Source organism: Eupeodes corollae, chromosome 3 (assembly GCF_945859685.1).
Source record: "Eupeodes corollae chromosome 3, idEupCoro1.1, whole genome shotgun sequence".
Classification (NCBI taxonomy): domain Eukaryota; kingdom Metazoa; phylum Arthropoda; class Insecta; order Diptera; family Syrphidae; genus Eupeodes; species Eupeodes corollae.
Genome location: NC_079149.1, coordinates 70,286,396 through 70,304,431, shown reverse-complemented (window position 1 = coordinate 70,304,431; position 18,036 = coordinate 70,286,396). Strand labels below are relative to the sequence as shown.

The 18,036-nt window shown below is 29.8% G+C and overlaps 1 protein-coding gene across 11 annotated transcripts in view; it reads right to left on the bottom strand.

Annotated features, from left to right (window-relative positions):
- LOC129951529 (calpain-A) overlaps nucleotides 1–18,036 on the bottom strand; it is a 59,766-nt gene that overhangs the window by 22,414 nt on the left and 19,316 nt on the right. For 7 of the 11 annotated variants that reach the window (XM_056063727.1, XM_056063731.1, XM_056063733.1 and 4 more), the window contains exons 4-9: nucleotides 7,855–8,031; nucleotides 7,478–7,797; nucleotides 6,559–7,423; nucleotides 6,030–6,148; nucleotides 5,860–5,902; nucleotides 4,700–4,744 (exon numbers count right to left, since the gene is read on the bottom strand). In XM_056063727.1, the coding sequence (XP_055919702.1) occupies nucleotides 4,700–4,744; nucleotides 5,860–5,902; nucleotides 6,030–6,148; nucleotides 6,559–7,423; nucleotides 7,478–7,797; nucleotides 7,855–8,031 (1,569 nt within the window). Of the gene's footprint in view, nucleotides 1–4,699; nucleotides 4,745–5,859; nucleotides 5,903–6,029; nucleotides 6,149–6,558; nucleotides 7,424–7,477; nucleotides 7,798–7,854; nucleotides 8,032–13,774; nucleotides 13,977–18,036 lie in introns of all 11 variants that reach the window. The other 4 variants (XM_056063732.1, XM_056063734.1, XM_056063735.1 and 1 more) reach the window with 3 other exon arrangements.

Genomic DNA, 18,036 nt, shown 5'->3' with positions numbered 1-18,036 from the left:
GTTTTGATTTAGTTAATTATCTGGAAACGTGGTGAATGATTGGATTCGAACAATTCCTAATTTATCTTTCTAATTTATAAAAGTTTATATCCGGTTAAATCGCGAATTACTAAAAACAAAAGCCACACAAATGAAAAGTGTAAGCTCATTGTACAGATGTACTATTCAGGAAAATCTTTCAAAGAAGCCATTGTAAACCATTTAAAACCAAAAAATTTGGTACATAATGCTGTAAAGGTTTACTGCGAAAAATAAAGCCTTGTGTGCCGCAAGTGGAAAGAGAAAAAAATCAAAGAATTATAAAACAACTTAAAGAGAATAAAATCTCATAGTCGCATACAGTAGGGTCAATTTTTCAGCAATTCGCAATACCATTTTCATCCCGATTGAGCTAAACTATGTGTTTCAACAAAAAACTTTAAAAGTTGTTCGGATTTTGCGCTAGAACATTTAGAAAAAACAATATCAAGTTGGAAATAGATCTTATGGAGTGATAAATCAACAGTAAACATATTTGTATAAGATTACTGTTATGAGCGATGCCCAATTTACCACGAATTTATTTCATGAAATGTGACGGTTTTCGTAGCGTTTAACAAGCTAATTGTTGGCCCTATAGCGCGAATCGAAAGACAAATGTCCTTATCACATCAAAACCATACTAGAAATTGTAATGCGTTTGAGAGTTTTAAACTAGTCAGCTCTAAATTTGGATAACAATAACTAGTATGTTTTTAATTATTTTTTTAAACTGAAAACACAAATTTCTTCTTTGTTTTTTAAATGAAGTTAAAGAACATTTTGAAATATAAAAAAAAATTCTTAAATTATTTTCCACCACTGACTGTAGATAAATTAAGTAACCGAAAAGTTGTAAAATTTTCGTCTTTCTTCAATTTTTTTTTTACAATAAAAGAAGTTTATACATAAGCATCTACTTTCATTTCTTTTAAAATCCACAAATTAATATATTTGTATAAGTATTATATAAATGATTTACGATGAATAATCCAATCCCTTGAAAGCAACCGAAACAAAAGTAATTACAAGTAAGCAGTAGTTATGCATGAAAAGCAGCTAAATATGTTAATACAATAAATATTTTAAAAATATATTTATAAACTTTCCGTCAAATAAGAACAATTATTATTAACAAAATTATTCTAAGTTTTAAATTTATTTTACTACTAGGTACTACATGTACATTTCAAGCCAAACAACATTTATTAATTAGTTTAATATCAAATGAAAGTTTACATTGATCATGATATCTGAAATAATATCTTGTTATGAACAAAACTGGTCCGTGAGTTTTCTTTATACTCCATCCATTAAGGCCCGTTTGCTGATAGGACTCATAACTATTTAAGTTCCACGTAAGTTACTAAGTTCTGCTTAATGGTTGTCACAGAACTCAAAGTTTGACATAAATGAACCTAAATGAAACTTATTTTATGGGGAAAATATAGTAGGGCATAATTCCTTAAGTTTCAATTAGGAGATTATGTTGTGTGATGACATTTCAGTAAATTGTTGTGCCAAAAAAAGGAGTTCTTTGTTCAAACTAAAATAAAATAATAACAATGAATTTTGAATTGGCCGATTTGCTTTAAGATGATGTTGAGGTTCTTGAAATGATTGAAGTTGGTGTCCCCGATCAGGTTTACGATAGGAATGAGTACTTTTTTAGTTTCGGTGAATTGGCCTTCTACAAAAGATTTTGTTTGACTAAAAAGATGACTATCCATGTATTAGAACAAATAGAGAAGGATCTAGAACGTCCTTATTACAGGTTTGATACATGACTTTTATAACAAATCTTTGAACAAAGTTTTCCGTCCTCTAGAAATAATTGAATTCCACCCATAAACCAGCTATTGGTAGCTCTACGTTTCTTTGCTACAGGTAATCATCTTTTAAGTATTGCTGATTTTGGAGCGATACATGTTTCAACTGTTTCAAGAATAGTTTCAAGAGGTGCCAAAAGAATTGCAAAGCTGTATAGGAAATATATTAAAATTCCATCTACATCATGAGAAGTTTCACAGGTTAAAAGGTATTTTTTTGATATAACATCTTTTCCTTCTGTTATTGGTGCTGTTGACGGCACACATCTTAAAATTCAGTCTCCAGATATGATAAAATATGGTTTCATTTCACACGAAATTCAAGTTTGTCTCAGAGGGGTCCGATGGGGAAATATTTAGGAATAGAAAAAGCTATTTTTTAACAAATGTACAAGAAGTATATACTGCGAATATGGTGTTTACTGATGCGTTTCCAAGGTGGCCTGGTACTGCACATGATAAAACAATTTTTAATAGCTGCCAAATAAGAGCCAAGATGGAAAACACAGATTTTACTGATTGCGTTATTCTGCGTTTAGAATTTGATTTGTAATGATTTCATAGTATATGCAGTATAACTTTAACGCAGGTGATTCCGCTTACTCAGTTCTCGTGACACAGCAGAACAACTTTGGATTCATAATGGATATGGCAAGATCCAAGTTTTTATCCCGTACATTTATGGCCTTGCCACCTTCAGTCTCAATTCTGGACATTTTTTCGTCTGCGGCCACCTTCCTAATTTCTTTTTTTATAGCCTTGGTATATTTTTTTTGAGCGCTTCGACGGTCCTGTAGCATGCTGAATTTGAATGGGAATTAAAATTCGATGTTATTCTCTCCCAAGCTGTTTCTTTGTTCTTCCACGTAACTCCATCTGTTTTTCTATTCCCAATTGTTGTTTTTTCTTCATAAGCACATTCTAAAAGTGTTCGGTTTTTCTTTTAGAGAAACATTGGGATTTCTTGTCCTTTTTTGTCAGCCATTAATAATACATTTTTTTGAACAAACACAAAGCGTCTCACAATCTATTCATAAATTTACCGTTTTTGAAATATCACACATAATTTTACACAATTTGATTTTTTTGAAATTTTACATCTAAACGAAGTTAGCTTTCATTTTATGAAACTTAGTAAAGTGAAACATACAAATTTTCTGACAACCAAAAATAAATTATGTTATACTTAGAATTTAAGATGTACTTAGTAATGGCACAGATTTAAGAAGAGTATCAGCAAACGGGTCTAAGATTATATTCTTGAGTTAAGAAAAATATCTTTCATTTGATATTAAAAATTTCAAATTATTTTCCTATCTAAATTGTGTATATGTTTCAAATGTAAAAAGTAATTTCGGGAAAAAACAAAAAATCATATATGAAGTTCAACGTAAACTTGATGAGGTTTGAAACTCTAAATGGATTACATATGTATGCATGTATGTATTTGTTTATACGAGAGTTACTCTTAACATTTCTAGCCCAACATGATATTTTTAATGATTCTATTACTTTTCAATTTGCTTTAAACACAATTATTCGTGCTCATATATCTAAACATTCAATTTTTTCAGCGGCAATTCCAAAAAGCAACAAAAATACTTAATTTCACCAAGACTGAAAATGTAAGAGCAGCCTCTGTATTTAATTTGAGCAAATAATTGGGATACAAAAATTTAAATCTTTCTAATAAAAATCAAATAAAATAATAAAATTACGGAATATGTTTACTAGTTTTGTTTTAAAATAACATTTTAATTCTATTCAATAGATTTTTTAACTATTGCATACAAAATATATTCTCAAAACTTAAAAATGGAACTAAGAACGAAAATCGTTTTCTTTAAAATTGGAATCACTAGCTACTCGTATGTATGTCTTTCTTTAGCTTACTTTGTAATAATAATATAAATAAGTGAGTCAAGTTAATTACAATATTTTTTTTTAAACAGGAATGCGTCAGTAATTAGGATTTCAATCATATTTGTGCACATACTTTAATTTCTTTCGAAAGAATTTATATTTCTCATTGTTACTTTTAATTTGCAGTTTGTTGTGAGTTAAAATTAACTTGCTAAATATAATTTTAAATGATTTTGATTCAAATTTAAGTTTTTTGACAAAATGATTAATTTTGATTTTATAAAAACAAAATTTGGTGGAAATAAAATGAAGATTTCACAATTATGATGCGGGGCTCAAATCTATGAAATTAAAAGCGTTTGGAATTATGCAAACATTACTTGAATGTGTATTGTAGTTGAAGGGAAAATATAGTGTAATAATAAGTGAAACAACACTTTTTGAGGGATTAAGAATCAAAGCCCACCAAATAGTAGAAGTATTGCGTTAATGTGATAAGTTGTTTTACTTGTAAGAAAAAATACCGGTGGCAAGGCATAGTTCTTTATTGATTCAGTCTAATTTCAGTTCTATTTTTAATTTTAAGTTTACTCAACTTGAAGATTATACAAACTATTTAAAAACCAAATTAACATAAACATTTTAACGTTAAGTTGTTTGAGTTTGAAATCAAATATTCAATTAAGTATATATGGCAACACGTTTTTTGACATAATATTCCAACAGCCCTAAATAAGAAATGTACCTGCGTTTGTATATCAAGGTCACAAACGTTGCATTCCTCGTATTTTTTTTTATTTTAAACTCAAAATAGTATCATGAATTTACACTTTTAATTTTAGTTTTTTAGACAACTAAAATGTTTCTAAATTAAAAATGACAGGAAAAACACAATTTATCTAAAATTTAAGTACGCAAATTTTCAAACTAACAAAATAAAGCACTTAAATAAACAAAATTTGGCATATATTGGAGCCGTTGGAACTTACTTCGGGATAGCCATCACCATTATTTCTTCCATCATAATTGCCAACCTATATATAGATATTGAATTAAAGCATATTAATACCGGTGACCATTGATTCATTCTAGCGTAGTGTAAACATGCAGTTAAAATAAATGGTCTCATCAAACAATGTGTAATTGTGAATCCTTTTGCATGCATATTTTAATTTCTTTTTTAGATGAGACCACAAAGCTTTGGGTATTTTTTTTAAAATTAATGATAGATTGTTTTTATGCAAGTGGTTTGTTTAATTCTATAGATATATGTAAATTCGTAGTGTATAACGTTGATATCATACATTATTAAGTGTGATAATTAATTAGTATTATTCTTGCTATTATTAAGTTTAATCAAATACTTTGACTTAAGCTGGTTACAGTTTTAAATACAGCTTCATTACATATTTAATTTATTGTCCTTAAAATTCTTTTAAAAGTTAATTGGCGGAGTGGAATTATAATATTCACATCAGATTATGTATGAATGTGAGTTTTTTCTCTATGCACTCTGGTGAATTTAGTTTAAAAGTTAGTGTTGGTGTAGCTTTAAAATTTAATTAAAGAATTTTAATTGTGTAACTGACATAAGACTTTGCTTAGATTGTTATACTGTTCTAGAAGTAAAGGGGTGAATAATCACTGCCAAGAGGTTGTGAGAGAGGTTGAGTTTTAAATTATTTATTTAAAATCAATGTTGTGCAAAAGAGTTATTGTATCAAAATAGCGCGCTTTAGCCCTGAAACAGAGCTAGAGTTTTTTGTGGCTGATATTTGAATTTTATTACATATATTTTCTTGCCACATTTAATTAATGTTTCGTCCTTGTTTGCGTGTCAGACACGACTAAAGCAAGACGTGTATTTAATAAAAATAAATACAAATATAATATTCAGTGAGCTTTTAATTGTTTTGTTATAAAAACAACTAACCCTATAAATAAATGCTTTCATGGCAAATTTCTCTTAAATTGACAATTTATCCATCCATCCAAATTAACATTTGTTCTTATTATTTTAAACTTCTATGCAGCTGGATATTGTTAATATTTGAGCATGAAGCTGCAATTTTGTATTATTTTATTTAATTCAAAATCTGCTCGCAAAAATAAATGTAAATTTAATATAAATTGTCTTAATATAACTCACCCTGTCATCCACATCTCCATATCCAACATGGTCGTCGTTCTCTCTTTAATGATATTAGTAGAAATTAAAAAACCAAAAGAAAAAATTAGAAGAATAAATAATTAGCATCTGGTTTTGCAGACAAAATATTTACACAGAAATACAAATACAAAAGAGAATTGAATACGTACTCCATATTATTCTGCGTCTCAGAGAACACACGAATAATAAACTCTCCCTCTTCATTGGGATCAAAAGTTGAGGGTACGATAAGATAATGACCAGGAGGTAGCTTAAAGCGGGCACAAACCTAAAAAAATATCGTGAAGTTCCATTATGCTGCTGGTTTGTAGAATTTGACAATCTCTCATGTATCACGAAGTTTATTCAAAAATGTTCGAGCAGTAGCTTAGATGTTATTAGTTAATCTCAAATAAACACAAGATATTGAATTTTTAAATACTACATTCACTCGAGGTTGTTTCATAAAGCAATTTTTTAATCCTTCTCCAAATAAAAAATATATTCTTCTTCATGCTTTGTTTAATATAAGCATGTCATTTGAGGATTCATGAATAATTATATTATATTCGCTTATAAATAAAATCCATAAATGTTAAAAATCCAAATTGAAAAAGAATATAATTAGTTTTGAACTAGGAAAAAGTGTTCGATCTACATTCGAGAATTGTCAATTAACAAAACCGACATATCTTATACCTCACGAGTGTTAATAAAATGTGGTGAACGTGCAACAGATGCCCGATATTTGAAGAAACTCAATGGTTGGGGTTTTGTACCCAAGTCCCGCGGAGTTAAATGGTAAATAGCAAAACCAATAGTTAAGCATTCCATGCCTTGGTTTCGTTTCGATCGACGATTTTTCTGCATCAATGCAACAATAACAGTACATTTTCCATCGTCATCGTCCTCATCGGGATCAACCAAGTTGATAACATATTGTGGATTATGCCAAAATGTCTCAAGGAAATTACGACAGCCTCCTGCTGTCACACCAGCTGTCCATTCACCCTCAAACATGGAAGTTTCCCATTTGCGTTTGCCGTTATTCTGTTGCTCGTCAGTAAGTGAATCTGGTGATAAATTGCAAATCTCGACACGATCAAAATTATTCAAGAAATCTTGGAATGACATCCAGAACTCGCCATCCTTATCGAATGTCAAACCAATTTCGATTTTTTGGTCCTCTGGGATATAGCGCCATTCGGGCGAACTGTCACTCCACGGACCATTCCATTCAGCTTCGTTACCCCATGGATTACGCATACGAATCATTGGAATTTTTCCTGTTCGATTTGGTGTTACAATATCAACGAGAGCCACTTTCGTTATGGAATACGCGTGGCCACGAATCAGGCCTTGTGGGGTCTCAGCTTCAGTTACGTTTGGATCTGGCTCTAAACTGCAACCCATCATAGAGTTACGCTCGGCAGCTTTGCCAAGAATATTGAATAGATTTGGAGGTGCTTCTTTGAGATCATACCATTCTGTTACTCCACCAGTGAAATCTTCCATAGCTTCGCATGTAGTACCACCTTTAAGCGCCTCATAGGAACCATGAAGTCTAAAAATGCATAACGTCCAAGTCATGAAAATTAATATAATTTTGATGTCTTACTTAGCGTAAGCCTTTTCCAGAAGTGCACTCCAGAATTCGTTTTTCTCCGACGAATGCATGTAAAGTAGTTCTCCACGATAAGTTGGAAGTCTATCATCAATAACAACATCAATCCACTTCCCATATTGCCAGAAACAGAAATGAAATATACCAGCATAGTTGTCAAAATCCTGACCAATTGGCACAACACGAAAGAATAGGTTTTGGTCCTGAGTAAGATTTGCGGCTGCTGCAAGCAACCAGCAGTCGCCCAATTCACCTTGCTGTACATCAAAACGCGAATAACCCTCGACAAAGAATTGAGGATCATCGCATATTTCCTAATGTGAGACCAATTACGTAAGAAACTCTTTAGAAGAAACCCAAGAAGAACTTACATGTGGTCTCATCCATTCAACATAACGATCTGGACGACGTGAGAACATGAGTGATTCGTCATTAGCCGGAAACATGGGATCTTCAAAAAGAGAACCCGATGAGAGGCACTGTTCGCGAAGACTTTCAAAATCCTGAACATCAGAATGAACACGTAAGCCACTAGCTTTTTCGCCAAGCTAAAAAATAAACAAGTTAAGATTACAATATAGGTATTATTTTTTTGTAATTAAATTTAATAAAGTTGTGTGTTACATATAAACACAAAATAAATATATGCACATTTAATAGATAAAACCGGAACTCAACTAATAAACTTAAATTGTATAAATTATAAAATAATGTATAATAATTATATATATATATATAATGTATATATTAATCAATAATGTTACTTTAAAATAGACAGACAGTAAATTCGTTTATTCATTCCCTGAAAGCCAATGGATTCTAGCCACTAATTCAGCTATACTCAACCCGCGGCCCGCTTGTGGCCTTCGAGCTTATAAAAGTTGGCCCGCAGCTTGGTTTAATGAATTCTTAAAATATCGAGTGACTACAGAAAAACGTAAGAAAAATATATCTTTTTAAGTTTTCAAAATGAAAGCAAACCTATAACGTACATAGCGGAAAAATGGACATCGTGTGTTTTCAAAAAAATATTCTAGATGTCAGTCCTTTCAACGCCATGAAAAGTTTTCACAACTAAATAAAAAACAGATGTCGCTGAGTATTCCTTACTTTTCTTGCTATTGCGAAATCGAATTGGAATCATTTTATTCAAATTTTGAATGGAAAATTCATAAACACAGCAGTCCAGGCATAATAAGTCAAGGAAACTATTTTTCTGACATACCTTGTTTTGATGATTAGGTACTTACATTTTGAATTTCAGTTTGTGCGGTTGCAGTGAATTTTTGTAAATAAAGAATAATGGCAGGAATTTCTTCGAAACTAAAACGAAATATATCTTATGGAAATAGATCATTTCAAGACGAATGGGAAACAGTATATTTTGTTATGCCAAGCATAAACAACGCGGATACCTGTTTAATATGCTGTGAAAAAGTTATTTTAAAAAAGTATAATATTGGTCGTCATTTTAAAACAAAATACAAATCTTTCAACGAAACTTATCCTCCTGGTAGAAGTGAAAAATTAACTTTTTTATGAAGGTCATTGCAACAGCAACAAAATGTGATGTCCGTGGCTTTATCTCAAGAGTCTGTGGTAACTAAGGCATCTTACGAAATATACAATACTCTTGGTAAGCACATGAAACCGTTCACCGACGCAGAAATTGTCAAAGAATGTTTCGTAAGTGCTGCCGATATACGTTTGATAAATTTAGCAACAAAAAAAAAAAACAAATATTGTCCTAAATAAAAAAACTACTGCTGTCTGATTCAACATGTGTGAGACGTATTAAAGACATTTCCAAATATATTCCTAAAAATTTAATAGAAAACTTAAGGAACTGTATGTTTTTTAGCTTGGCTTTCGATTCCACTACTGATATTTCAGTAACATCTCAATGCTCGGTGTTTGTTAGATATTGCACAGAACAGAATTTAATCTTCCAAGAATTTTTCAAATCCCTTCCGACGAAAGGTCAGACCCGGGGAATAGATTATCTTGATACAATTTCAAATTTTCTAGATCAGAATAAAATTGATATTAAGAAAATCGTGGGTGTATGTACAGATGGCTGTCCATCCATGACTCGATCTGAAAATGGATTTATTATCTTGTTAAAATAAAATATAATTTGACAAATTTAATTACATTTCATTTCAATATTCATCAAGAAAACTTGGCAGCACGGATTATCAATTTAAAATTCGATGCTGCGATGAAGATTGTAATTGATATTGTGAATTATATTTGAGCGGAAGAATTAAGCCACATAAAATTTAAAAGAATTGGGAAGTGAGTATGGTGAAGTTCTTTTGTATACCTCTGTGCGATGGCTTAGTAGGGGAAGGGTTTAGGAAAGGTTTTTTTCCTTGTGCCAAGAAATAATCCTCTTCTTACAACAAAATAAAAAAGTTTACGCAGAATTGCAAGGTGATCAATGGTGCTGTCTTTTAGCATTTTTATGCGATATCACAGGAAAACTAAATAGCCTCAATCGAAATTTACCAGAACAAAATAACATAATTTTACAGATGGCAAATAAAATATTTGTTTTTGAAGAAAATCTTAATATTTTTCATGAAGAAATAAGAAGTAAACAGCTACAAAATTTACTTAGTAGCTACAATGGCAATAGCTACAAAGCGACTCATCGACATCTCTAAAGAAATCTGCTGAGAATATTAAATTACTTAACAGCACTGTCAAAGAATTTGAAAAAAGGTTTCATGATATCAGAAAAATAAAAAAAATGCTTAACGCTTGTAGAAAACCCATGGCATCTGGAAACAACGACTATCTCACGAGTGGCTTCTATTTGGATCTACATTTGTTTGCGAATCTTCGTTTTCCAGAATGAAAATGCAAACAATATTTACCGAAACAAAACTTAAGGACTCCCACCTAGATGATGTCATTAGTTTGGCATGCAGCAACAAGCCAGATCTAAATAAAGTTTTGAAAATGTGTTCTCAATTTCAAAAATCACATTAAAATATTTTCAATAAATAATAAATACATAATGTATGTCTGTATGCACATTAAAATGAGTATTATTATTTACGATACAAAAATATTACTTGTGGCCCGGGGTACCGTTACAAAATTATCAATGTGGCCCATTAAAAAAAAAGGTTGAGTATGGCTGCACTAATTGGATTCATATTTTTGTAATTAAACAAATCAAAAGATCAGGTTAAAAAATATTTAATTTTCATCAAATGAATAATTCGAGTTTAAAAAAATTTTCAATTTTAATTCAATATTTTACTTGATATATTGGTTTTCCATCAAAGGTCTTTTTTCGGGACTTATTTGTATTATTGTGGGGAGATTTATTTTTATCTGGTTCACTTTTTTCCTCATCGATATGGGCAAAACTATCACTTCTTGCATTTAAACTTAAACACGAATCAACGAATGGTGTTTTTAACAAATCGAATGCATGCTCGGCTTCCCTAATGTTTACTTTTGAAAAGAGTTTCTCATGCAAACTATCGTCATCATTACCCTCACAATTTAATGTATTACATTTTTTTACATCTTTTGAGAATTTTTCTTTAGAAATAATTCGCAATGAAACCCTTTCATTGTTACTATTGCGAAAGGTCTTTAAAAATGTCACTTCGGGCTTAGCAACAAATGGCATTTTTTTTACTTCGAAATTCTTCAAGAGCAAGACTTTGACTAAACGATGTGATTTTCACACCATAGAAATTTTTTTTTTTTTATTTTTATCTAACCATAAGGTTATAAGCGATAACGAAAAAAATTAGAATGAAATTATTTCAGTTTTTCTTTATCAAATAACGCGGTTTCTGTATTTATTGTATTCAAGAATTTTGAATGCAGTCTTTTGGTATACACAATTGATTGTTAAGCTTCAAGTGTAGTCCTAAGAACAAACAAGTGTTAACTGAAATGAAATAAAATAAAGTAATATAACATAACCACTAGTCCTGAAGGATATTCCCATGTACTTATTCGCTCAATGATGGATTCGGGAACTAGTGAGTCAGCGTCGCCTTTTTACTTTTTATCAACATACATATGTATATATGTAGGTATGAATGATAAGTGGCAGACAAAGTTGGAATTTGCGGGTGCGTCCCTTGGATTTCGTTCCCCAAACGACAACAAAACATGACAATGAAAATAGGAAACTTGTTGAACTCATTTTGTTGGCTGGGATGGATATCGTACTCTTGAAGGGTTGGCTTTATTTTATGAAAACCATTTGACTACACAAAATATACGCACACCCTTTTGTTGTTATTCTAGTAGTTAATATTTGGCATTGTTTCAAAAAAAAGTTCCGCAGAGAGCAGTATAGGGTGGAATACAGTGGTGAATAGTTATTTTATAAATTGAAAGCTCTTTTTACGAACTTAAGATTTTAACAAACTTATATTTTGTTTTTCAAATTAGAAACAAATTAAAAATGTATATGTGTGTACGTATATTGTACATAAGTACATATATAAAATGTCAGGCAATGTTTTGATGTTTTACAATTAGTGGTCGGATAAGAGTTGGATCTTTGGTGCTTAATTTGTGTTTCTTTAATTGTGTGTATAGTGCTTATTAGATATTTATAAAGTGTGTACCTTCATCTATTGTGTTACAACTAAAAAAGTAAAACTTATGCCCACATGTTCTCATATAAAATGTTTGAAATCCTTGCTAAATGGAGAACAAGAGCAACGCCATTTGTATTTTAATTTTGTTGTAATAATAAAATATTTTAAATAATTAAAAACGAAATATTTTTCCCATGACAAAAAATTACGTTTTTTTTTGTTGCACAAACATTCATTGTCCTGAATTCTAATTTTGCCTTTTAATTTTTTGATCACATCAGATTTTTAGAATATGTTCCTTTAAAAATGTTAAAGATTGCCAAAAATGGGGCTTATATGATGATCTTGCAAAGTACAAAATACTTAGTTTATGGACTCTATATAAAGTTTTGAGCATTGAATTTAACACTTTTATAGTGTTTAAAAATACGTTCTGGAGTTTATTATTAGAGCTGTTTTTCAGTCTCAAGTTTTAGATATTATATCGTTTTCAACGTTAGTTCTACGTTTTTAAATATATTTCAAAAACTTGATATGATAGAATTGTTAAGACTTCGGATTTGTTACAAGAGCAATTCTTTTTCCTTTTTTTAAATCGTTTTAACACAAACAGTTCAGCGTTTCTTCCATATTAATTTGCGCCACGTGAAACCTAACAACTTATGAACATTTTTCGAATATTTTATGAAATAATATAAATATTTCAACTAAATATATAAGAAAAAAATTAAAGATTTGGGAAAACATCAAGATTTTAATGGAACAAAAGCTTCTTCATGAATTTAGATTACTAAAAGCCTCGTACAGTTTTTTTTTTATTTTGAAAAATAAATATCTCAAAAACCTTACATGATAAAAGTTGGATTTGAAAAAGTGCATTTTGATAGCCGAGAGAAAACATTGTAGAACAGTGTAATTGGAGTAACGTTATAACATACAACTTCATAAGGTAAAAAAATTATTTTAAACATAACGTTTTCTTCTAGAATAATTTTATTTCTCAATAAAATCAGTTATTTCTATCAAAATGATTTGAAAAAAAAAAACAAAGTGAACATAGTAAAACAAATTTCCCATTTCGATTTCTTATAATTATACAAACAAAAGTATTTCGGGACAAGCAAGTTTGCACTGAAACAAAGATATTTTCTATATTTTTTGAATCAGTCTCATGCTTAAACACAAAAATTTCACTCAAAAAGGCGCCGCCTTGTTTTATTTAGAAGCAGCCAGACTGAATTATTGCTTTGAATAGATCTTTTAATAGCTACATATATTTACAACCCTAAGAAGAGAAAGTGAAAATTCAAACGATATCAAAAAATAAAAATATTATTTTTTTTGAAAGTTTTATTACTTTTATGTGTGAGGGTCAGACAAACAAAACAGACAATTATTTTAGAAATTGTGGAGGGCTTGGAAAGAAACAGGAAGACACTGTTATTGTGTAGAGATTGTAATAAAGCAATGAGCATGTAAGCATGAATCGACCTTCCATTCAAATATTTTTCATCGTGTGATGTTGAGGCGGTTGACAAACAACATTGAAAAATATTCAATGGCTTCCGATTTGGTGATTCATATAGCTCCCTAGTTGATTGAATTGCTATATATAAAGAGTAAAAAAACGCTTTCAACGTATTCCTTATATTTGTAGTGAATAGTAACTTTATTTGTGAATTAATTTTAATTAGGATAAATTACTTACGACTCGCATATTCTTTATGCTCGGAAGAACTCTTTTTGTTTCGGCTTCTTTTTTAATAAAAATTTCATTGATTACACTTCCCACGATCTCTTTCGCTGCCCCGGCCGCCGCTTCGCCGGCAGCATTCAGAAATTCTTTGCCGGCTTGTTTAAAGAAACCCTTTAGTTCATCCATTTTTGTGCTCAGATATGCACGTGCAGTTCTTTTTTTTAATGGATTTTGGAGAAATTGAAAAAGAATTTATAACGTTATTACGTGAAATCAATAAATAAATTAAGAGATACTCGATTTTTGGAATTTAATTTTTAAAAGATGGAATCTGGTTTATATATGTATATCTAGTTAATAAGAACTTAAAATAAAATTTTAATACCGGTCTATTAGTCTTAAACATTTTCATACAAAAGTCAAATTTTAGTTAATTATATGGAAGTTGATGAGACAAAATATATACACAGCTCAAATAATCAATCTTAAGCCACAGGAATGCTATGAAAAATCTAGCATGAATTATCTATTAAACATTATTAATATATGTTTATTTATGTAACCTTTAAACAGAGATTTTAATCTCTGTAACCTTTAAACAGAGATTTTAATCTCTGTGAAAGTTCTGTGCTGTGTTTGGAGTTTAATATTGTTAGAAGTTACAAGAGCAGTGGTAAAATAAAAACATGGTATGTATTGTATATTTTATATAATACATTGCTTTTGAATTTTCAAAAGTATATGAACATGTTTCGATGTGAGCCCCATCATAATAATAACATGTATCTGCTGTATATTTTCGTTGATTAAAAAGTACAAACTAGTGTATCTTGCAACTTACCACTTATCTTTGAAAAGAAGTTATTACTATGGTGTGAATGTGTTGGAAATTTTTTCTCATAAGGAATACAAACTTTTTGCTCATTATAAATTATTTTGTTCTTTAATTTTCCATTCTTCGTTCAACTATTATTCAATAAATAAGTTCTTATACTTTTGTTTCAATGCATAATTCCATCCGGAAATATTTTATTAAACAATACTTCACTAATGATGGCTAAACGAATGAGTAAGAGTATGAAATTAATTACCAACAAAACACATTTATTTTAGCAGTAAAAAAAAAGAATTGTATACTGTTTAAAGTAAGAATTTTTTTAGCATTCTGCTTAAGCCCCATGCCTTACAATTTTGTGTTCATAATCAAAAATGATGCTCATAAGCTTTCTAACATAACAAATAAATAAATCGAATATAAAAAACACCATTTTCATACCGTTAAGCAAATTGTTCGCCTACCACGATATTATTTCCTAATATTGGCCGTTGGTGCAAAAGTTAATCTATTTTGTTGTTGATAGTAATACATGATGTAAACAATGCTGCCGGGCTCTTATTGGAACCTTTACCAAAAATTTAATATGGCTAAACTTTCCAAAGACACAGTATGAGCATTATTAAAGGGAAAGAGGGTTGGAAAGGAGTTCTACACCACATTGGTTTTGAGTTACTGAATATTGCAATGATTTGGAAATACAGACGCAAAGGCATTCTACATTCGCGTAGTAGGGCTAAGGAACGAATTCCAAAAACATAGATCTCAATTGTGAGCAATAGGTAGACCAAAAAGCCCATTCCTCTTTGTATGTATTTTTTTAGACAAATTACTATTTATTTAACCTTAAAATATTGTTTATATTTCAAATAAATGCCAGTTAATTACTTATATTCAACAGACATTGGGAATTTTAATATTGTATCCAAATAACCGCTTTAAAAGAACAACACAGTATTCTTTTTTTGTTTTCTTTTTAAACAATCCAATTAAGATGTACAAACAAAACAAATCGTTAGAAATATTTGTGGTTTGATATATGTACATATATATATATATATACACACAAACCAAAGGAAGAAACAGAATAATACAAGGTAATACTAGTTGCGATTGCATCATTATCTCAAGTAAGAATTCATAAAATTTGGTTTAAAAATCAATCGTTTGAACGTAGTTATTAAAAAGTGGAGCAAATTTCATTAAAAACACGAGTGTTATGTTTGTTGAATTATTTGTATTAAAGGTATCACGCACTATCCAACTGTTTTTTAGCATGTAAGTGCTTGTCTTTGATTGACTTGAAGCTTATACATAATCAGTTTTTAATTTGTATAATATTATATTGGTATTATGTTTATACAAAAAATAATATGTATACATTTATCATGATTGTCATTTATTAGGAGTCTTTAGGTTAAGATTACTAGAAAAACAAATAGTAATAACATTAAAGCAAAACGATTTAATTCAATTTTGTAAGTAGATTATTTGTATACGTGATTTTGAATCCATTTAGTTACATCAGTTAAAGTAAAGCATCATCAAAATATTGTCTATATTACCAGATTTTTTGAAATCTATCATTTCATGTAAAATTAATTTTTATACTTGTTTGACATGGGCATAAAATTGGTCGCCTCAATTCTGCCAACTTTAACATATTTATATTTCCCACATTTGTCATTCAAAATTAAAATTAATGATTTTTTTTTTACAATTATAGGTCACATAATGGAATATTACTAACCAGTATAATGTCAAGATATAGTGTCAATATAAGAAAGAAAGAGAGGGTATGGAAGGAGGTGTCAGTGCACCTTGCAATGACTGGGAAGGCTGGCTACTTGTCTTAAGAAAAATCCGTCAAAATAACGAGAAAAAAGGATAAGACAAGAAACTTTATGATGATATTCAAGCGACGTAAATCTATCAATGATGAAAGTATCACCATCATCAATTTTCTTCGTTTAACACTGTCCAAGAGGGTTAAATAAGTTGCAGGAAAACTAGTGGTTCAGAAATTGATTCAATTGAATTGAATGTATTTTTGTTTATCTTTAAAACCTACTTAGTTTTCAGTTTTACATATTTTACAGTTCTAAGCTTAATTTAGTATTTAGTATTTATTTATTTATTCATCAATCAGACAAAAATATCTTACAGACTACTTGAAAATAACTTACATAAATAAAAATAAATATACTCGTATATGGGTATGTACATAGTATTTTGCTTATTTCAAAAATTAATTATAAAATAACGTTGTAGATTACATTTAAGGGTAGAACGATTACTATGAAAGTCAAAATCAAAAACACAAGAAATACGATTAACTTCACGGACACAGCGAGTTACTGGCTCATTTTTGGCATGATTTGTCCTATGATCGCTTTAAAAAAATAAAAATCTAGTCCTTAGAGGACGACTTGGAGCATACAAATCAATTAAAGACAGAAGCGAAGAACAATTTCTATGTTTCATAAATTAATTAAATCATTTGATTTTGAATTACTCAAGAGATATGAATTATACTCATGCTTGGTCGTATATAAGTCCTGAAGTAAACAACCAGATTAGAGGGAGAGACAAAATGCTAACATCGATTAAATAAAACCAAACAACATTTTGAGGCATTTTTGACAACATCGTGTACAAGAGTAAACATCGTTCTACAAGAGGTAATTGCTAATCATATCGAGGATTTGGAAGTTTTCAGTCTCATTAAAACAAAATTTTAAATTATTTTAAATTTTAATGCTCGACTTATCATCAATAATATTTAAATTGGAATTTATTGAAGAAGAACAGGAAATACCTATGTACATATGGTGAGAGTATAAATCAATATTGATTTATCTTAAATATTGTTTTTATCTCAGAAAATGCTATTTATTTAAATTCAAAATAGACTAAGAATTATTCGTGCAATTAATATTCAATATTCATTGAAAACTGAAACCCTAAGACAATCCAGCTATTCGCCAGGCATTTTACAACTTTTTAGTATGCAGTTTAGTTATCTTTACAAATTGAATAATCAAAAGTTGTGATAATAAGTTGTCCCGACAATAAGCATAACTTAATATTATTTGAATTAAAATATCAATAAAAGTAAGTTGTCATTAATATGCATATAAAAGAAAAGCAAGTAGCAGCAAAGGCTTTTGGATCTATAAGAGAATGATAAATGCTTTAGACTTGCATCATGGTTTCGCTTTTGACATGAGAAGCTATCGTATATCTGCAACGATGATATTTAATTGCTATCACAAAATAATGCACATTCTTTTCTAAGCTACTAATTTATTTTACCTACATTCAATCGATAAAGTAAAGCTTTTTTAATCATTATGATAAATAATAACATTCCTAAGAAGTAACAATTAGTTGGTTGCTGTTTTGAGTCACCTGCTTTGTCTTTATGATTCAAATGAAA